The sequence below is a fragment of the Scyliorhinus canicula genome, chromosome 10, assembly GCF_902713615.1.
Source record: "Scyliorhinus canicula chromosome 10, sScyCan1.1, whole genome shotgun sequence".
In the NCBI taxonomy this organism is placed as follows: Eukaryota; Metazoa; Chordata; class Chondrichthyes; order Carcharhiniformes; family Scyliorhinidae; genus Scyliorhinus; species Scyliorhinus canicula.
Genome location: NC_052155.1, coordinates 4,543,084 through 4,566,012, shown reverse-complemented (window position 1 = coordinate 4,566,012; position 22,929 = coordinate 4,543,084). Strand labels below are relative to the sequence as shown.

At 46.5% G+C, this 22,929-nt stretch overlaps 1 protein-coding gene across 3 annotated transcripts in view; it reads left to right on the top strand.

Moving 5' to 3' along the window:
* The window catches only part of ankrd29 (ankyrin repeat domain 29), a 132,354-nt gene that overhangs the window by 46,883 nt on the left and 62,542 nt on the right, over nt 1–22,929 (top strand). For all 3 annotated transcript variants that reach the window (XM_038808548.1, XM_038808549.1, XM_038808547.1), the window contains exon 6: nt 10,364–10,462. In XM_038808548.1, coding sequence (XP_038664476.1) covers nt 10,364–10,462 — 99 coding nt within the window. The remainder of the gene's footprint in view (nt 1–10,363; nt 10,463–22,929) is intronic.

The following is a 22,929-nucleotide window of genomic DNA, read 5'->3' as shown; positions in this document are numbered from 1 at the left end:
GGATAAGTGTGAGGTTATTCATTTTGGAAGCAAAAACAGGAAGGCAGATTACTACCTGAATGAGTGTAAATTGGGAGCAGGGATTGTGCAGCGGGACCTGGGTGTCCTTGTGCACCAGTCGCTGAAGGTAAGCATGCAGGGGCAGCAGGCGGTAAAGAAGGCTAATGGTATGTTGGCCTTCATTGCGAGAGGTTTCAAGTATAGAAGCAGGGATGTGTTGCTGCAATTGTACAGGGTCTTGGTGAGGCCACACCTGGAGTATTGTGGGCAGTTTTGGTCTCCTTCTCTGAGGAAGGATGTTCTTGCTCTCGAGGGAGTGCAGCGAAGGTTTACCAGGCTGATTCCTGGATGGCGGGACTGTCATATGAGGAGAGATTGACTAGGTTAGGATTGTTTTCGCTGGAGTTCAGAAGAATGATGGGGGACCACATAGAGACTTATAAAATTCTAACAGGACTAGACAGGCTAGATGCAGGGAAGATGTTACCAATGATGGGTGTGTCCAGAACCTCACAGTCTGAGGATTCAGGGTAAACCATTTTGGACAGAGATAAGGCGACATTTCTTCACACAAAGAGTGGTGAGCCTGTGGAATTCATTACCACAGGAAGTAGTCGATGCTAAAACTTTGAACATATTCAAGAGGCGGCTGGATATAGCACTTGGGGAGAATGGGATTAAAGGCTATGGGGAGAAAGCAGGATTAGGCTATTTATTGATCAGCCATGACCGTGATGGATGGCGGAGTTGGCTCAAAGGGCCAAAAGACCTCCTCCTGCTCCTATCTTCTATGTATGTATCTCTCCCCATCCCACCCATCATACCACGTGGGCAGCATGGTAGCACCGTGAATAGCACTGTTGCTTCACAGCTCCAGGGTCCCAGGTTTGATTCCCGGCTTGGGTCACTGTCTGTGCGGAGTCTGCACGTTCTCCCCATGTCTGCGTGCGTTTCCTCCCACAGCCTTGGTAAGCTGGCACCTGGAATATTGTATACAGATGGAGTATCACCTAAAGAAGAACATATTTGCCACAGAGGGAGTATAATGAAGGTTCACCAGATTGAACCCTTGGATGGGGTCATTGTCCTATGTGGAGAGAGTGAGGAATCAGGGTCTGTATTCTCTAGAGTTTAGAAAAATGAGATGTAATCTCATTAAACATACAAAATTCCTCCCGAGCTTGACAGGGTAGATGCAAGAAGGACGTTTCTCCTGGTTTGGGGATCTAGAATTGGGACAGGCGGAGCAGGCTCTAGGAGCCGAATGACGGACTCCTTCTCCTATGTTTCTATGTAGGCAACTAATTCAACCCTGCCAGATGTTCCAAGAAAACATTCAGATTCAATTTTTAAGAAATACAATGGTTTTCTCAGTGATCAATAACAACAAGATTCCACATTTACTTAATTATAACCATATAGGCTAACTGTTGGAGAGAAATATGGTTAAGTGCTTGGAAATGCTTCATGTCAAATTAGAAAATTAAGTTAGATCTTTGTTATTGCTTTCATCAAATGGACAGAGAATCTGTAGCTTTTATCTGAATGAATTATATTCACGTTACACATTAATTGGGCGGCACAAGAGCACAGTGGTTAGCACTGTGGCTTCAAAGTGCCAGGGTCCCAGGTTCGATTCCCGGTTGGGTCATTGTCTGTGCGGAGTCTGCACGTTCTCCCCGCATCTGCGTGGGTTTCCTCCGGGTGCTCCGGTTTCTTCCCACAGGTCCCGAAAGACGTGCTGTTAGGTAATTTGGACATCCTGAATTCTCCCTCCGTGTACCCGAACAGGCGCCGGAATGTGGCGACAAGGGGATTTTCGCAGTAACTTCATTGCAGTGTTAATGTAAGCCTACTTGTGACAGTAAAGAATATTATTAATATTAATAGTCTGTCACCTTTAGGTAACCATTTTATATTGATCAAGGAAGCAGAAAATGATTGATGATTGAGTATAGTTGAGTTTTAAGCCCCATTTCAAGCACAGGAGTACGCAGTCAAGGTTTGCACTCCAGTGCATTACTGTATGAGTGCTGCACTGTTGAAGGTATCACCTTTTGAATAATATGTTAAACTGATGCCTTGTCTGCTGTTTGAGGTGGAGTTAGGTCACAGGTCAGCCATAATCTCATTGAATGGTTTGAGGGCTGAATGGTTCCCATGTTCCGATGATATAAAACTATCACTGATTGTCGTTAAAAACCCATCTGGTTCGTTAATGCCCTTTAGGACATTGTTTTTCAAACGTTTTTTCCGGGGACCCATTTTTACCAACTGGCCGACCTTCACGATCCTCGCCAGCCGAACTTTGCGACTCACGCGGTAGACCTTCGCAATACACCATTTTTGCTTACCTTTAATGTGACAGGTGAGCCTGCTTGGTCCACGAGATCTCATTTGCTTTGTTTGTTCAATGTTACATTTCTGTCTGGGTTGTTCATCAGAAGTCCTGGAGCACACGCCAGCACTGCCTTGTCCTGCCGTGGACTCTCCTGTGAAGCTCTCTCCAGCGGATTCAGTTGTGAGATCCTGATCTCTTTGTGTCTCTGGCCCTCTCTTCCTTCGTCAAAAATCTTCAGTTCTCCATGCAGTCCTGTTGCTTGCTTGCTGGCAGCTACAAAACGGGAGGACACTCTCCTCAGTAACATCAGTTTGGCAGATGCGTGACCTGCTCTTTGCCGCCACTTCTGGCAGGAAGACAAATCGATTTTCAAAAATTCTGCTCCTGGAACAACGTGTTGATGTACGCAGGAGGCAGTCTTCCCTGCTAGGCTCTGGGCCTACACACTACTACATCCAACTGAGGGGGCACACATAGATGTTTACAGCATGGAAACAGACCCTACAGCCCAGCTTGTCCATGTCGCCAGTTTTGGCCCGTATCCCTCAGACTGCGTCTGCAGCAAGTGTAACCAATGGCAGCTCCTCACAGACTGCGTGATTCAGTTGGAGCAGCAGTTGGATGCACTTAGGAGCATGCAGGTGGCGGAAAGCGTCATAGATAGGAGTAATAAAGATGTGGTCACATCCATGGAACAGGCAGACAGATGGGTGACCGCTTGAAAGGGCAGGCAGCCAGTGCAGGAATCCTCTGTGGCTGTCCCTCTCTCTAACAGGTATACGGTTTTGGATACTGTTGGGGGGGATAGCCTATCAGGGGAAAACAACAGCAGCCTGAACAGTGGCACCACAACTGGCTCGATTGCTCAGCAAGGGAGGGCAAAGTGCAGGAGAACGATAGTTATAGGGGACTCTATAGTAAGGAGCACAGATAGGCGCTTCTGTGGAAATGAAAGAGACTCCAGGATGGTGTGTTGCCTTCCTGGTGCCTGGGTCCAGGAGATCTCTGAACGAACACAGAAGATCCTGAAGGGGGAGGGTGAACAGCCGGAGGTCGTAGTACACAGAGGTACTAACGACATAAGCAGGAAGAGCGACAAGGTCCTCCAGAAGGAGTTCAGGGAGTTAGGCAGCAAACTAAAAAGCAGGAACTCTAGGGTTGTAATCTCAGTGTCAGTGAGGCTAGAAATAGGAGGATAGTGCAGCTAAACTGCAGGGGCACCAATATCCTGGCTGGGAGGTTTGCTGGTGTCACTCGGGAGGATTTAAACTAATATGGCAGGGGGGTGGGAACCAGAGCGTTAGCTTAGAAGGTGTCAAATTGAAGGGGAAATAGAGAACAAAAATAAGAGAACAACATCACCCTCACGCAGAGCAAAAAAGGTGACAAGTGTGAGAAGGGAAGTGGTCAATGCAGAACTGAGGGTGTTGTACCTAAAGGCGCGCAGTATACGGAACAAGGTAATTAAGCATGTTGTGCACATTGAAATTGACCGGTATGATGTTGTGGGCATCACAGAGACGTGGCTGCAAGGGGATCAGGGCTGGGATCTAGGATATGTGTCCTATCGAAAGGACAAGCAGATGGGCAAAGGAGGCCGGGTTGCATTGTTAGTAAGGAATGAAGTTAAATCGATAGCAAGGAGCGATATAGGATCAGAAGGCATAAAATCTCTGTGGGTAGAGTTGAGGAATCGCAAAGGTAAAAAGACCCTGATGGGAGTTATTTTCAAGACCCCCGAGCAGTAGTCAGGATGTGGGGCAGAAAATAAATCAGGAGATAGAGAAAGCATGTTAAAAAGGCAACATTACAATAATCATAGGAGACTTCAATATGCAGGTGGACTGGGAAAATCAGGTGGTAGTGGATCCCAAGAAAAGGAATTTGTGGAATGTTTGAGAGGGTTTTTTTGGAGAAGCTCATGGCAGAGCCGACTAGGGAACAGGCAATTCTGGATTTGGTGATGTGTAATGAGGCAGACTTGATCAGGGAACATAAGGTGAAGGAACCCTTAGGGAGCAGTGACCACAATATGATAGAATTTACCCTGCAGTTTGAGAGGGAGAAGCTGCAATCAGATGTAACAGTATTACAATTAAATAAGGGTAACTACAAAGACATGAGGGAGGAGCTGGCCAGAGTTAATTGGAAAAGGAGCCTAGCAGGGAAGAGAGTGGAAGAGCAATATCAGGGTTTTTTGGGGGTTATTCAGGAGGCACAGTAGAAATTCATCCCAAGGAGGAGAAAACATGCTAAGGGAAGGACAAGGCATCCATGATTGATGAGGGAAGTCAAGGAAAGCATAAAAGCAAAAGAAAAAGCATACAAAGTGGCGAGGATTAGTGAGAAGCCAGAGGATTGGGAAGCCTTTAAAAGCGAGCAGAGGACAACTAAAAAAGCAATAAAGGGGAGAAGATGAAATATGAGTGCAAGCTAGTTATAATATAAAAGAAGATAGGAAGAGTTTTTTTCAATATATAAAAGATAAGAGAGAGGCAAGAATGGACATTGGACCACTGGAAAATGTGGCTGGAGAAGTAATAATAGGAAACATGAAATGGAAGAGAAACTGAATAGTTACTTTGCATCAGTCTTCACGGTGGAAGAGTCACAATGGGATGCCAGAGCTCCAGGAGAACCAGGGGGTAGAGGTGAGTTCAGTGGCCATCACTAAGGAGAAGGTTCTGGGGAAACTGAAAGGTCTGAAGGTGGATAAATCACCTGGACCGGATGGACTACATCCAAGGGTTCGAAAAGAGATAGCTGAGGTGATTGTGGAAGCATTGGTGGTGATCTTTCAGGAGTCACTGGAGGCAGGAAGGGTCCCAGAGGACTGGAAAGTGGCTAATTTAACACCGCTATTTAAGAAAGGAGGGAGGCAGAAGGCGGGAAATTATAGGCTGGTTAGTCTGACTTTGGTTATTGGTAAGATTTTATAGTCTGTTATTAAAGATGAGATCGTGGGCCCTGGTAACGGCGTCATTGCCGCTCCCTCCTATGAGGTATACCACGAGCCCGGTGGTGGCGGCTACCCTCAAGATTTGGGGGCAGTGGAGGCGACATAGGGGGGAAGTGGGGGGCTCGATGGAGGCTTCGCTAAGGGGGAACCATCGGTTCGTCCCGGGGAACATTGATGGGGGGTTCCTGGGGTGGCACAGAGTGGGCATCAGAAAGCTGAGGGACCTGTTCATTGACGGGAGGTTTGCAAGCCTGGGAGAGTTGGAGGAGAAATTTGAGCTCCCCTCGGGGAACATGTTCAGGTATCTGCAGGTAAAGACGTTTGCCAGGCGGCAGGTGGAGGGATTCCCTTTGCTGCCCGCAAGGGGGGTGAGGGACAGGATGCTTTCGGGGGTCTGGGTCGGGGATGGGAAGGTATCTGATATCTACAAGGTAATGCAGGACGTGGAGGAGGCGTCAGTAGAGGAGCTAAAGGCTAAGTGGGAGGGGGAGCTGGGGGAGCAGATTGAGGATGGGACATGGGCGGATGCCCTGGAGAGGGTGAACTCTTCCTCCTCATGTGCGCGGCTAAGCCTCATCCAATTCAAGGTGCTGCACCGGGCCCACATGTCCGGGACTAGGATGAGTAGGTTCTTTGGGGGTGAAGACAGGTGTGTCAGGTGTTCGGGGAGTCCAGCGAACCACGCCCATATGTTCTGGGCATGCCCGGCACTGGAGGAGTTCTGGAAGGGGGTGGCATGGACGGTGTCGAGGGCGGTAGGATCCAGGGTCAAGCCAAGCTGGGGACTCGCAATTTTTGGGGTTGCAGTGGAGCCGGGAGTGCAGGAGGCGAGAGAGGCCGGTGTTTTGGCCTTTGCGTCCCTAGTAGCCCAGCGGAGGATCTTGCTACAATGGAAGGATGCGAGACCCCCAAGCGTGGAGACCTGGATCAATGACATGGCGGGTTTTATTAAGCTGGAGAAGGTCAAATTTGCCCTGAGAGGATCGGTACAAGGGTTTTTTAGGCGGTGGCAGCCTTTCCTCAACTTTCTGGCTCAACGATAGGGAACTAGGTCAGCAGCAGCAGCAACCCGGGGGGGGGGGGGGGGGGGGGGGGGGAGGGGGAGGTGTTGACTATGTTTATTTAATTTAATTTATTTTCAAGTTCTCTTGTTGTTTACCGGGTTTGGGGGGGTGGGGGGGCTCGATATATGCGTTGTTACGGTCTTGTGGGTGTTATGCTTATTATGTTGTTTTATTGTTGTTTTTTACTGTTTGTTATATATTTTGTAAAAAATTTTCAATAAAAATTATTTAAAGAAAAAAAGATGAGATCGTGGAGTACTTGGAAGTACATGATAAAATAGAACTGAGTCAGCACGGCTTTGTTAAAGGGAGGTCATGTCTGACAAATCTGTTAGAGTTCTTTGTGGAGGTAACAAGGAAGTTAGACAAAGGAGAACAAGTGGACGTGATTTATTTAGATTTCCAGAAGGCCTTTGACAAGGTGCCGCACAGGAGACTGTTCAATAAGTTTTTTAAAAAATATTTTTATTCTCCTTTTTCACAATTTTTCTCCCGAATTTATACCCAACAACAATCAATAACCAACAACAAATATCTCAAACCCCATAACAGTAACAACGATCCCATCCTCCCACCATGCCCAGACATCAGCCGACTGTTAAATATGTGAAGAGCCCATGGTGTTCAGGGTAAGATCCTGGCATGGATAGAGGATTGGCTGACTGGCAGAAGGCAGAGAGTGGGGATAAAGGGGCCTTTTTCAGGATGGCAGCCGGTGACTAGTGGTGTGTCTCAGGGGTCTGTGCTGGGACCACAACTTTTCACAATATACATTAATGATCTGGAAGAAGGAACTGAAATAAAATGAAATGAAAATCGCTTATTGTCACAAGCAGGCTTCAATAGAAGTTACTGTGAAAAGCCCCTCGTCGACACATTCCAGCGCCTGTTCAGGGAGGCTGGTACGGGAATTGAACCCACGCTGCTGGCCTGCGTTGGCCTACTTTAAAAGCCAGCTATTTAACCCTGTGCTAAACTAACCCATGAAGGCACTGTTGCTAAGTTTGCAGATGCTACAAAGATCTGTAGAGGGACAGGTAGTCTTGAGGAAGCAAGGGGGCTGCAGAAAGATTTGGACAGGCCAGGAGAGTGGGCAATGAAGTGGCAGATGGAATACAATGTGGAAAAAAGTGTGAGGTTATGCACTTTGGAAGGAGGACTGGAGGGTGCACAAAGGGACTTGGCAGACCTTGTTCACGATTCTCTTAAGGTTAACGTGCAGGTTCAGTCGGCAGTTAGGAAGGCAAATGCAATGTTAGCATTCATGTCAAGAGGGCTAGAATACAAGACCAGGGATGTACTTCTGAGGCTGTATAAGGCTCTGGTCAGACCCCGTTTGGCATACTGTGAGCAGTTTTGGGTCCCGTATCTAACGGAAGATGGGCTGGCCTTGGAAAAGGGCCAGAGGAGGTTCACAAGAATGATCCCTGGAATTAAGAGTTTGTCATATGAGGAATGGTTGAGGACTCTGGGTCTGTACTCGTTGGAGTTTCGAAAGATGAGGGGTGATCTTATTGAAACTTACAGGATACTGCGAGGCCTGGATAGAGTGGATGTGAAGAGGATGTTTCCACTTGTAGGAAAAACTAGAACCAGAGGACACAATCTCAGACTAAAGGGACGATCCTTTAAAACAGAGATGAGGAAGAATTTCTTCAGCCAGAGGGTGGTGAATCTGTGGAACTCTTTGCCGCAGAAGGCTGTGGAGGCCAAATCACTGAGTGTCTTTAAGACAGAGATGGATAGGTTCTTGATCAATAAGGGGATCAGGGGTTATGGGGAGAAGGCAGGAGAATGGGGATGAGAAAAGTATCAGCCATGATTGAATGTTGGAGCAGCCTCGATGGGCCGAGTGGCCTAATTCTGCTCCTATGTCTTATGGCCTTATACCCACTCTGCCTATGTAACTGTCTAACTGCTTCTTACAGGAAAATAATTGTACTCGACTCTACCACTGCATCTGGCAGCCCATTCCAGATGCTCACCACCCTCTCTGTGAAAGAATTTCCCCTCTGGTCTCTTTTTTATCTCTCTTCTCTCACTTTAAAACTATGTTCTCTAGTTCTAGACTCCTCTACCTTAGGGAAAAGATGTCAACTATCTACCTTATCTATGCCCCTCATTATTTCATAGACCTCTATAAGAACAGTGCCTCTACTTAAGTGCTTCATTGGTTATGCAGAGAGTTGGGAAATTGTGAGGTTGCTGTAGAAACACGAGTCTATCTTTTAATTGTTATAAAAAATCAATGGGAAGAAACAACTTAAAATTGAAAATGACATTGGACAGAATTCTCCCATCCGACCATGGTAGATTTGGTGGAGGGCAGAGCAGAGAATCCAGCCAGGCTGAAAAGTCGGAAACTCACCGGTGTGAAACCAGTTTGAAATTCTGCCAATGGTGGGTAATGGTGGCTTGGTTTTCCCGCAGCCCATGGGACCTCTGAAGGTGCGATTCGGATGCTTACACTGCTCAGGTGTCTCTCTGCAGTATCCACCGGAAGAGTTTTCCTGTATGATTGCAATTTGCTGTACCCTTCACAATCTGTCCCAATGGTGAATTGGAGGAGAATGAGAGGGCCTCAGGTGAAGATGTGCAGGAAGCCCAGGAGCCTGCTGAGGGACAGGAGGAGTACACTGATGCCATGGTGGAAGGAGGACTTGGGAGATGTCCCCGTGATACTTGAATAACTGACCAATTCCAGGAGGAATAAAATTCACTCCCTCCACAATAGTCCTCAATACCGGGGCCTTGCAAGGCTGTGTACTTAACCCCTACCATACTCCCTGTACACACATGAGTGCGTGGCAAAATTTGGTTCCAACTCCATCTACAGGTTTGCTGACAACACAACCATAGTGGGTTGGATCTCGAATAACGACAAGTCAGAATACAGGAGAGAAATAGAGAACCTAGTGGAGTGGTGCAACAACAATAATCTCTCCCTCAATGCCAGCAAAACTAAAGAGCTGGTCTTTGACTTCAGTAAGATAAGTATTGTACACACCCCTGTCAGCATCAATGGGGCCGAGGTGGAGATGGTTGACAGCTTCAAGTTTCTAGGTGTGCACATCTCCAAAAATCTTTCCTGGTCCACTCACGTCGACGCTACCACCAAGAAAGCACAACAGCGCCTATACTTCCTCAGGAAACTAAGGAAATTCGGCATGTCCACATTAACCCTTACCAACTTTTACAGATGCACCATAGAAAGCATCCTATCGGGCTGCATCACAGCCTGGTATGGCAACTGCTCGGCCCAGGACCGCAAGGAACTTCAGAGTCGTGAATATCGCCCAGTCCATCACACAATGATGCTTCCCATCCATTGATTCTGTCTACACCTCCCGCTGCCTGGGGAAAGCAGGCAGCATAATCAATGACCCCTCCCACCCGGCTTACTCACTTTTCCAACTTCTTCCATCGGGCAGGAGATACAAAAGTCTGAGAACACGCACGAACAGACTCAAAAACAGCTTCTTCCCCGCTGTTACCAGACTCCTAAACGACCCTCTTGTGGGCTGACCTGATTAATACTACATCCCTGTATGCTTCACCTAATGCCGCTGTCTGTGTATTTACATTGTGGACCTTGGGTTAAAATGAAAATGAAAATCGCTTATTGTCACGAGTAAGCTTCAATGAAGTTACTGTGAAAAGCCCCTAGTCGCCACATTCCCGCGCCTGTTCGGGGAGGCTGGTACGAGAATTGAACCGTGCTGCTGGCCTGCCTTGGTCTGCTTTAAAAGCCAGCGATTTAGCCCAGTGTGCTAAACCAGCCCCTATTTATGTATTTTATTTTAATTTTATTTTCATGTCATAAATGATCTGTTTGTGCCTCTCGCAGAAAAATACTTTTCACTGTAACTCGGTACATGTGACAATAAACAAATCCAATCCAATCCAATCCATTTGTTAAAATTTGTGGACAGAAATTTCACCTCAGATCAATTTCTTTGAAGAGAACGGTGATGGACCAGATTTCTTTTTTTGTTACAGGATGGTGCTTCATCACTTTTTCTGGCCGCACAAGGAGGTCACCTTAACGTGCTTCACATGCTACTGGCATCAGGGGCAAAGACTGAACAGCCAAGACAGGTATATATTGTGCTTTATAATAGCAGAAATATGCAAATTAAAATAACTTAACAACTTGACTGGATTATTATAATATTACCTTGAATTTCTGCTTGCACTGCTTTGGAAGCAGTTCAGAGCAGGTTTGCTTGACTCATTCCTGGGATTAATTTATGAGGAAAGGTTAAATTGGCTGTGCCAATGCCCATCAGAATGACCAACTCTCAGGAAATGGTGGGGGGACACTTTGGGTCTGTACAATCTTTCAGGGGTTGCTAGCGAACCTGAGAGTGGTGGTGGGGGAGCTGTTGAACATGTGAAAGCATGGCAAACATGCCTGATCAGGCAGTCAGGAGCAGTGGGAAAGTGCAGCTGTGTACTACACAAGCGTTTAATTTTGATTTCTCCCCTCACCACCCATCCATAAACAAGGGTTTTTTTGGTTTTTGATTTCCCACTTTATAAGTATTTTCCCCAACCTCTTAATTTTGGAGTGACCCATTCCTATTAGCAACTCCAGAGCGAGCTCGAGATAGGGTTAGTTTATTTTACACACAGTCGAAATGCAGGGAGGGGGTGTTGCTCTTTAACCCCCCCCAGTAAAAAGAAGTTACAGGACAAGGCTACCGACAAAATAAGAATTATTGCTTCACTTGAGTCCAGAGTCCAGAATCAAGTGGTGTATTCCTTCGGAGAGGTTAGCTGGCTGAAGCTGATGCAGGATAATCCATTTTTACAGGAGCACTGACTTCCACAAGTGGAAAAACACACAAAGCTGGGCACTGCTACAGAAGTTGAGACTTTTCAGTAGAAACAGTGTAGATGAAGCCCAGCAATTTTTTAAATAATGTTTATTGTCACAAGTAGGCTTACATTAACACTGCAATGAACTTGCTGTGAAAATCCCCCTAGTCGCCACACTTCGGCGCCTATTCGGGTACACAGAGGGAGAATTCAGAATGTCCAAATTACCTAACAGCACGTCTTTCGGGACTTGTGGGAGGAAACCGGATCACCCGGAGGAAACCCACGCAGACACGGGGAGAACGTGCCGACTCCGCACAGACAATGACCCAAGTCGGGAATCGAACCCGGGACCCTGGCAAGCAACTAGGCAAACCACTATGCTACCGTGCTGCCCTGAACAGAGGTATGGTTTGGCGCTGTTTTGATGATGGAATTCGATGTTGAGACAGGAAGGCTGTAGAGTGTCTAACCGGAAGATGAGATGTTGTTCCTCCAGTTTGCTGCTCACTGGAACATTGCAGCAGGCCAAGGATAGACATGTGGGCATGGGAGCAGGGTCTTGTGTTAAAATGGCAAGCAACAGGAAGGTCAGGATCCTGAATGCACACAGACCGAAGGTGCTCAGCAAAGCAATCACCCAGTCTGCGTTTGGTCTCTCCGATAGGGCAGTACGGTAGCACAAGTGGCTAGCACTGTGGTGTCACAGCGCCAGGGTCCCAGGTTTGATTCCCCGCTGGGTCACTGTCTGTGTGGAGTTTGCACGTTCTCCCCGTGTCTGCATGGGTTTCCTCCGGGTGCTCCGGTTTCCTCCCACAGTCCAAAGACGTGCAGGTTAGGTGGATTGGCCATGATAAATTGCCCTTAGTGACCATAAAGGTTAGGAGGGGTTACAGGGATAGGGTGGAAGTGGATCGGTGCAAACGCCATGGGCCGAATGGCCTCCTTCTGCACTGCATGTTCTATGTTAAATATAGAGGAGACCACATTAGGAGCAACGAATGCAATAGACCAAATTGACAGAGGTGCAAGTGAAACACTGCTTAACCTGGAATAAATGTTTTGGATTGAGATGTTAAGCATGGAAGACATAAAGGGGCAGTTGGTACACCTGCAATTGCATGGGAAGATGCCATGTGTGATGGGAGAGGTACTGGGTACGGTGGAGGAGTGGACTAGATTGTCTCGGAGGGAATGGTCTCTGCAGAATACTGACAGAGGGAGTGAAGGGAAGATGAGTTTGGTGGTGGCATCATGCCGGAGTTGGCGAAAATGGCGGAGGATTATGCTTTACATATGGAGGCTGGTGGGGTGAAATGTGAGAATGAGGGGGACTCAGTCCTTGTTCTCCCTCCCGAGCCAACAAACCCATAAAAATGAATTTTCAAAAACACTCCTCCTATATCTGCTTAGTCCCTTTCTTTTGTGAAGATGGAAGTAAAGAATCATACCAGCATCCTCTGCCTCTACAGATAAATTGTCCTTTTGGTCTTTTATGGGCCCTACCCTTGCCTTAGTTGTCCTCTTACCTTTAATGTATCGACAAAATATCATTGGATTCACCTTGATTCTGCTTGCCAATATTCTTTCAAGTCGTCTCTTTGCTTCCTAATTTCCTTTTTAATTTCATCCCCTCCACTTTCTCTGCTCCTCACGGCTCTCGATGTCGGACATAGGGTGGAATTTTACAGCCCTCCCACCAGTGAGATTTTCTGTCCCATTGAAATCAGTGGCCGTTTGAACGGCTTGCTTCATTTTATGGCCCTGCCCCCGCCACATTAGGGCTGTAAAAAGCTGCTTGTAAGCTTTTCTTTGCTGACTTATCTTTCCCTCTAAGCTCATTGACATCCGGGGGCTCGGGATTTGCCCCATCCCTTTTTTTTGTGGGAACGTATTTACTCTGAACTCCTCGAATCCCCCCTTTGATTGCCGCCCATTGCCCTGATGTTGATTTGCCTTCAAGTAGCTGTTTCCAATATACTTTTGCTAAATCACTCCTCCACCTAGTAAAGTTTGCCTTGCCTCAATTTAGAACTCTAATTCCTGTTCTATCTTTGTCCAATACCCTAATTATGTTAGAACTAATTGCATTATGGTCACTACTACCAAAATAGCACTGGGCTAAATCGCTGGCTTTGAATGCAGACCAAGCAGGCCGGCAGCACGGTTCGATTCCCGTAACAGCCTCCCCGAACAGGCGCCGGAATGTGGCGACTAGGGGCTTTTCACAGTAACTTCATTTGAAGCCTACTCGTGACAATAAGCGATTTTCATTTCATTTCATACTCTCCTTCGGTCACTCCTTCCCCCCTGCCCAACGTCATTTTCTAAAATTAAGTCTCGAACCGTGCCCTCTCTTGTTGGACTTGTTACATACTGGCCAGCAAATTTCTCCTGAATGCACCTCTGGAATTCTGCTCCCTCATTTCCTTTCACGCTAAAATTATATCATAGTGGGGTTGTTAAAATCCACTGCTATCACTGCCCTACTGATTTTATATTTCTCAAGACATTTACCGACAGAATTACTCGTCTGTCTACCTCTGAGTGTTTGAGCTTCTATTGCACTCGCAGCAGCATGACTGCCCTTTTTATTGTTCCGTGGTTCAATTCATATAGTTTCATTTGATGATCCTTCTAACATATCATCCATTCTCCCAGTCTTTCAATCAATGCATTCCAAATCATAAAAATTAATTGTCAAATTAAGTTTTCCGTCTCTCCTTTCTGATTATTTTGCCAATTACATTAAATCTGCCTCTCCTGGTTACTGATTTTCCAGCCAGTGTAACTAGTCTCTCCTTACTCACTGCACTAAAAGGGAGTGGGTCCCTTGGATTTATCCTTTCAGAACCTGATTGATTCTTTCAAAACCTAGCCTTTGTAATGTTTCCCTTAAGCAGTCTCTTGGACAGACAGCCCTGGGAATAGTGCCTTGGAATGGATCCCTCAGTATGCTTTCCTCACTGCGGTTTCCCTCAGTGTTCCCTCAGCTGTTATCCCTCAGAGTGGCATCCCTCAGAGTGGATCCCCCTGAAATGGTTTCCATGGAGTGGCTCTCCTAGGAATTCTGCCCCAGAATTGTTCATTTGGAACAATTTCCATTTGAGAGTTATTCCAGGTACTTTTGCCTTCATGTGGAATGTTCAGAGGATTCCCCTCACCTCACCACAAAGTTGTGCTCTCAACCTGAAGTATTAACTCTGTAAAACACTTCCATCTTTTTTTTAAAAAACAGGCTAAAGTTTAAAATTAAAGAGGGTAAAACTACAGGTGAGCAGTTAAAATGGAGCAGCTCCATTTCTTGTTTTATTCCCATAAATTGAATTTGTTTTATTTATTTGTTCTTGGGATGTGAGCATCACCAACAAGGCCAGCCTTCATTGCACACCGCTTGAGAGGCGGTGGCGAGCATTCTGTGTGGTGGAGTTGCATCCAGAGTATTGTTTGGGATGACATTCCAGGATTTTGATCCAGCGACAGTGAAGGGCCAGCAATATAGTTCCAGGTCAGAATGGTGGATGGTTTGGAGGGTAAATGTTCTGTGACAGTGTATCCATGTGTCTTTTGCCCTTACGAGGTAGCAGGCTTGGAAGGTGCTGTTGAAAATGGTACACACTGCAGTCACTGAAAATGAAAACGAAATGAAATGAAAATCGCTTATTGTCACGAGTAGGCTTCAATAAAGTTACTGTGAAAAGCCCCTAGTTGCCACATTCCGCCGCCTGTTCGGGGAGGCTGGTACGGGAATTGAACCGTGCTGCTGGCCTGCCTTGGTCTGCTTTAAAAGCCAGCGATTTAGCCCAGTGAGCTAATTTTGGTCCGCTGATCTAAAGAAAGATATAGTGGCATTGGAAGCAGTCCAGAGAAGGTTCACTAAGTTGATCTTAGGTATGACGGAATTATTTTATGAAGAGTGTTTGATTAGTTAGCGGTGTCCTGGGGGGGTGGGGGATCCGGCCCTGGGGGTGGGGGGGGTGGAGGGGGGGGGGGCGCGGTGGCCTGGCCCGCAATCGGGGCCCACCGATCTGCGGGCGGGCCTGCGCAATGAGGGCACTCTTTCCCTCCATGCCGGCCTCTGTAAGGCTCCGCAATGACCAGTGCGGAGAAGAAACCCCGCTGCACATGCGCAGGAAACACGCCAATGGTTCTGCACATGCGCCAGAACGTGCTGGCAGTCCTGCGCATCACCAATCCGCTCCGGCCAGCGGAGGACCTTCGGTGCCGGTGGGCGCGGTGCCAACCCCTCAAGCGCCAGCCTAGCCCCCGGAAATGCGGAGGATTCCGCAACTTCCGGGGGGCCCAACGCTGGACTGCTTCACGCCACTCTTTGGCGCCGGTACGGGCCGCCCCGCCGATTCTGGGAGAATCCCAGCCTTAGTCTCTCAGAAGGCAGTGAATCTGTGGAATTTGTTACCACAGAGAGCTGTAGAGGATGGGTCGTTAAGTATGTTCAAGGCGGAGATAGACAGATTTACAATCAGTGAGGGAATCAAGAGGAATGATTTGATTTAATTTGATTTGATTTATTATTGTCACATGTATTAGTAAACAGTGAAAGTATTGTTTCTTGCATGCTATACAAACAATGCAGACCGTACATAGGGAAGGAAGGAGAGACTGCATAATATAATGTTACAGTTATAGCAAGGGTGTAGAGAAAAGATCAACTTAAACCGAGGTAGGTCCATTCAAAAGTCTGATGGCAGTAGGGAAGAAGCTGTTCTTGAGTCGGTTGGTACGTGACCTCAAACTTTGATATCTTTTTCCTGACGGTGGAAGAGAGTATGTCCGGGGTGCGTGGGGTCCTTAATTCTGCTGGCTACCAGCAAGAAAGAATGCTTTCTATGGTGCATCTGTAGGAGTGGGTGAGGGTCATAGCTGGCATGCCAGATTTCCTTAGTCTTCTGAGAAAGTAGAGTCATTGGGGATAAGGTGCAAAAGTGGAATTGAAGATTATCGTATTAGATCAGTCATGATCTCATTGAAGGGCGGAGCAGACTTGATGGGCTGAGTGGTCTACTTCTCCTATGTCTTACGGTCTTATGCTCCTTCGACAGTACCTTCTAAACACATGACCTCTACCACCTGTACGGGCAAACTTTCAGAGTAAGGTATTGGCCATTGAAGACAGAGAAGAACAGGGTGACCAGGAAGCCTGACGTCAGTAGTGGGAAAAATTCTAGAATTTATTATCAAAGATTTTATAGCAGAGCACTTAGAAAACAGTGTCAGGATCAGATAGAGTCAGCATGGATTTATGAAGGGGAAACCTTGCTTGATAAATCTAGTGGAATTCTTCGAGGATGTAATTAGAAGAGTTGATGAGGGGGAGAAAGTGGATGTGTTATATTTGGACTTTCAGAAAGCTTTTAATGAAGCCTTGCATAATTTTGATTTGATTTGACTTATTATTGTCACGTGTATCAGTATACAGTGAAAAGTGTTGTTTCTTGCATGCTGTACAGACGATGCATACCGTACATAGGGAAGGAAAGAGAGTTTGCAGAATGTAATGTTCCAGTTATAGCAAGGTGTAGAGAAAAGATCAGCTTAATACGAGGTAGGTCCATTCAAAAGTCTGATGGCAGCAGGGAAGAAGCCTCAAACTTTTGTATCTTTTTCGTGACGGAAGGAGGTGGAAGAGAGTATGTCCAGAATGCGTGGGGTCTTTAATTATGCTGGCTGCCTTTCCGAGCGAGCGGGTATTATAGATAGGGTCAATGGATGGGAGGCTGGTTTGTGTGATGGACTGGGCTACATTCACGACCTTTTGTACTTTCCTGCGGTCTTGGGCAGAGCAGGATCCATACCAAGCTGTGATACAACCAGAAAGAATGCTTTTTTAAAAAAAAAATGTTTTATTCTCCTCCTTTTCCACATTTTCTCCCAAATTTACACCCAACAATAAACAATAATCAGTAACAAATATGTCAATCCCCATATCAATAACAACGATCCCATCCTCCCACCAAACCCAAAACATCAGCCCGCATGTTCACACAAACAAATGACAAAAAGGGGGGGGGGGGAGAGAGGGTGAACAGCCAGCTGTCGTGGTGCACAGAGGCACCAACGATATAGGTAAAAAACGGTACGAGGTCCTACAAGCTGAATTCAGGGAGTTAGGAGTTAAACTAAAAAGTAGGACCTCAAAGGTAGTAATCTCAAGATTGCTACCAGTGCCACGACCTAGTCAGAGTAGGAATGTCAGGATAGATAGGATGAATACGTGACGAGAGAGATGGTGCAAAAGGGAGGGATTCAAATTCCTGAGTCATTGGAACCGTTTCTGGCGGAGGTGGGACCAGTACAAACCGGATGGTGGGCACCTGGGCAGGACTGGAACCGATGTCCTAGAGGGGAGTGTTTGCTAGAGCTGTTGGGGAGGGTTTAATCTAATGTGGCAGGGGAATGGGAACCGATGCAGGAAGTTGGAAGGTAGTAAAACAGGGACAGAAGCAAAAGGAAGTAAGGGGGAAAGTGTAAGGCAGCGAAGCCATAGTCAAAAATCAAAAAGGGCGACAGTACAAGGTACAGTGACTGAGTGGAGCTCAGTGAATAGGCCCAGTAATACTGAAAGGAATAAAACGGGAAGTAAAAACATTAAGACGTGGCAGGATGTTACATGAAGATATGGGTTCAACGACAAGGAAAATTAGGAGAGAAGTTAAGAGGAAATATAACTTAGGAGAGGTTACTGGTCGAGGTGTTAAGATTCAAAACAGAGGTAAAAAAGCCAACATAAATGTACTTTACCTAAATGCTCGCAGTATTCGGAATAAGGTAAATGAGTTGATGGCGCAAATCATCGTGAATGACTATGATTTTGTGGCCATTACTGAAACATGGTTAAAGGATGGTCACGACTGGGAGTTAAATATCTGAGGGTGTCGAACTATTCGGAAGGACAGAGTGGATGGTAAGGGAGGTGGTGTAGCTCTGTTATTTAAGGATGACATCCGGGCAATAGTAAGGGATGACATCGGTGCTATGGAGGATAAGGTTGAATCCATTTGGGTGAAAATCAGGAATAGTAAGGCGAAAAAGTCACTGATAGGAGTAGTCTATCGGCCACCAAATAGTAACGTTATGGTGGGGCAGGCAATAAACAAAGAAATAACTGATGCATGTAGAAATGGTACAGCAGTTATCATGGGGGATTTTAATCTACATGTCGATTGGTTTAACCAGGTCGGTCAAGGCAGCCTTGAGGAGGAGTTTATAGAATGTATCCGCGATAGTTTCTTGGAACAGTAATGGAACCGACGAGGGAACAAGTGGTCCTAGACCTTGTCCTGTGTAATGAGACAGGATTGATTCATGATCTCATAGTTAGGGATCCTCTCGGAAGGAGCGATCACAATATGGTGGAACTTAAAATACAGATGGAGGGTGAGAAGGTAAAATCAAATACTCGTGTTTTGTGCTTAAACAAAGGAGATTACAATGGGATGAGAGAAGAACTAGCTAAGGTAGACTGGGAGCAAAGACTTTATGGTGGAACAGTTGAGGAACAGTGGAGAACCTTCCAACCGATTTTTCACAGTGCTCAGCAAAGGCTTATACCAACAAATAGGAAGGACGGTAGAAAGAGGGAAAATCGACCGTGGATATCTAAGGAAATAAGGGAGAGTATCAAATTGAAGGAAAAAGCATACAAAGTGGCAAAGAATAGTGGGAGACTAGACGACTGGGAAATCTTTAGGGGGCAACAGAAATCTACTAAAAAAGCTATAAAGAAGAGTAAGATAGATTATGAGAGGAAACTTGCTCGGAATATAAAAACAGATAGTAAAAGTTTCTACAAACATATAAAACAAAAAAGAGTGGCAAAGGTAAATATTGGTCCTTTAGAGGATGAGAAGGGAGTTTTAATAATGGGAGATGAGGAAATGACTGAGGAACTGAACAGGTTTTTTGGGTCGGTTTTCACAGCGGAAGACACAAATAACATGCCAGTGACTGATAGAAATGAGGCTATGACAGGTGAGGACCTTGAGAGGATTGTTATCACAAAGGAGGTAGTGATGGGCAAGCTAATGGGGCTAAAGGTACACAAGTCTCCTGGCCCTGATAGAATGCATCCCAGAGTGCTAAAATAGAAGGCTAGGGAAATTGCAAATGCACTAGTGATAATTTACCGAAATTCACTAGACTCTGGTGTGGTCCCGGTGGATTGGAAATTAGCAAACATGACACCACTGTTTAAAAAAGGAGGTAGGCAGAAAGCGGGTGATTATAGGCCAGTGAACTTAACTTCGGTAGTAGGGAAGATGCTGGAATCTATTATCAAGGAAGATATAGCGAGGCATCTGGATAGAAATTATCCCATTGGGCAGACGCAGCATGGGTTCATAAAGGACAGGTCGTGCCTAACTAATTTAGTGGAATTCTTGGAGGACATTACCAGTGCAGTAGATAACGGGGAGCCAATGGATGTGATATATCTGGATTTCCAGAAAGCCTTTGACAAGGTGCCACACAAAAGGTTGCTGCACAAGATAAAGATGCATGGCATTAAGGGTAAAGTAGTAGCATGGATAGAGGACTGGTTAATTAATCGAAAGCAGAGAGTGGGGTTTAATGGGTGTTTCTCTGGTTGGCAATCAGTAGCTAGTGGTGTCCCTCAAGGATCAGTGTTGGGCCCACAATTGTTCACAATTTACATAGATGATTTGGAGTTGGGGACCAAGGGCAATGTGTCCATGTTTGCAGACGACACTAAGATGAGTGGTAAAGCGAAAAGTGCAGAGGATACCGGAGGTCTGCAGAGGGATTTGGAAAGGTTAAGTGAATGTGCTAGGGTCTGGCAGGTGGAATACAATGTTGACAAATGTGAGGTTATCCATTTTGGTAGGAATAACAGCAAACGGGATTATTATTTAAACGATAAAATATTAAAACATGCTGCTGTGCAGAGAGACCTGGGTGTGCTAGTGCATGAGTCGCAAAAAGTTGGTTTACATGTGCAACAGGTGATTAAGAAGGCAAATGGAATTTTGTCCTTCATTGCTAGAGGGATGGAGTTTAAGACTAGGGAGGTTATGCTGCAATTGTATAAGGTGTTAGTGAGGCCACACCTGGAATATTGTGTTAAGTTTTGGTCTCCTTACTTGAGAAAGGACGTTCTGGCACTGGAGGGTGTGCAGAGGAGATTCACTAGGTTAATCACAGAGTTGAAAGGGTTGGATTACGAGGATAGTTGAGTAGACTGGGACTGTACTCGTTGGAATTTAGAAGGATGAGGGGGGATTTTATAGAATCATATAAAATTATGAAGGGAATGGATAGGATAGATGTGGGCAGGCTGTTTCCACTGGCGGATGAAAGCAGAACAAGGGGGCATAGTCTCAAAATAAGGGGAAGTAGATTTAGGACTGAGTTTAGGAGGAACTTCTTCACCCAAAGAGTTGTGAATCTATGGAATTCCTTGCTCAGTGAAGCAGTAGAGGCACCTTCATTAAATGTTTTTAAGATAAAGATAGATAGTTTTTTGAAGAATAAAGGGATTAAGGGTTATGGTGTTCGGGCCAGAAAGTGGAGCTGAGTCCACAAAAGATCAGCCATGATCTAATTGAATGGCGGAGCAGGCTCGAGGGGCCAGATGGCCGACTCCTGCTCCTAGTTCTTATGTTCTTATGGGGCCTTCCGGGGGCCCGGGTCCAGTTTCACATGCACCACTTTAGAAATTACCCTAAAAACCTCCTTCCAGTAATCCTCTAGCTTTGGACAGGACCAAGACATGTGAACATGAGAAGTGGGTCCCCCCACAACGTTCACACACATCTTCTACTCCTTCAAAGAATCGGCTATTCCTTGCCCTCATGAGATGTGCTCTGTATATCACCTTCAGCTGTATCAGCTGTATGAATGCCGAGGTGGAGGCATTCATCCTCCAGAGCACCTCACACCAGAACCCCTCCTCCATATCCTCTCCATATCCTCTCCCAACTCTGCTCTGATCCCTTCCAGTAGTGCCTCCTCCACTTCCAAAATAGCTCCGTAAACAATGTCACTACCCCCTTCTCCAGTCCCCCTGTCGTCAGCACCTCCTCCAGCAATGTGGAGGCCGGCACCACTGTGAAACTCTGTATGTCATTTCTGGCAAAATCTCGAACCTGCATATATCTATACATTTCTCGCTGCTCCAGCCGATACTTCACTTCCAGCTCCTTCAATCCTGCAAACCGACCCCAAAGAAACAAATCTTTCAGTGTCTTAATCCCCTTCTCCTCCCATTTCCAAAACTTTCCATCCCACCTCCCTGGCTCAAATCTGTGGTTCCCCTGAATCGGCATTTCCCTTGACCCCACCCCCAACCCGAAGTGTTGTCGAAACTGCCTCCAAATTCTCAATGAAGCTATTATTACCGGACTCCCTGAGTATTTCCCCGGAGCTATCGGGAGCGGCGCTGTTGCTAGTGCTTTCAGTCCCAACCTCCTGCACAAACTCTCCTCCATTCTGACCCACTGGGAATCAACCCCTCTGACCCAGCTCCACACCTTCTCCACATTCGCCGCCCAGTAGTAATACATCAGGTTTGGGAGACCCAAACTCCCTGCCTGCCTTCCCCTTTGTAGCAGCACCTTTCTAACTCTGGCCACCTTCCCTCCCCATATAAACGAAGTAAGCCTTCCCTCAGTCTCTCTAAAAAAAAGCCTTTGACAGGAAAATCGGTAGGCATTGAAAAATAAACAGAAATTGCGGCAACACATTCGTTTTAACTGCCTGTACCCGACCCACCAGTGACAGAGGGAGGCCATCCCACCTCGCCAGGTCAGCTTTCACTCTCCCCACCAAACTAGAAATGTTGTACCTGCGGAACCCCCCCCCCACCACTCCTGGGCAACCTGCACCGCCAGGTACCTAAAGTGAGTCCCTGCTCTACGGAATGTCAGCCCCCCCCCCAACCACCACCACTGCCCCCACCCCCGGCCGAGACACCACAAAATACTCACTCTTGTCTAGATTTAGTTTGTACCCCGAAAAAGACCCAAACACTCGAAGCAGCTCCAATATTCCTCCTATCGATACACTCGGATCTGACACATACAGCAGCCAGTCATCAGCATATAAGGACACCCTATGCTCTATCACCCCGCCCCCGCACTATTCCTATCCAAGCTCCCAAACTTCTTAATGAGATGGCCAATGGCTCAATCGAGAGTGCAAACAGCAGGGGGAACATGGGACATCCCTGCCTAGTCCCACGGTGGAGAGAAAAGTATCTTTAGCTGATGTTGTTTGTGCGGACACCCACCCTCAGCTCCTTATATAATAGCGTTACCCAGTTCACAAATCTTGGACCAATCCCAAAGCGCACCAGAACTGCCATCAAGTACCCCTACTCTACCCGGTCAAACGCCTTCTCGGCGTCCAATGCCACAATCACCTCTGTTTCCTTCCCCTTTGCCGGCGCCATAACGACGTTCAATACCCTTCTAACGTTAGAAAAGAGCTGTATCCCTTTCACGAACCCCATCTGATCCTCACCTATCATCTTCAGGAGACACTCCTCCAGCCTACCCGCCAGGACCTTTGCCAATACTTTTGCGTCCACATTCAGAAGTGATATGGGCCTATACGACCCACACTCCGTCTGATCCTTATCTTTTTTTAGCAACAGTGAAATCGATGCCTGCCCCAAGGATTGTGGCAGCACTCCCTTCCCAATCGCCTCTTCAAACATCCCCACCATCAGGGGTACCAGCTTATCCTTGAATTTTTTATAATATTCCACC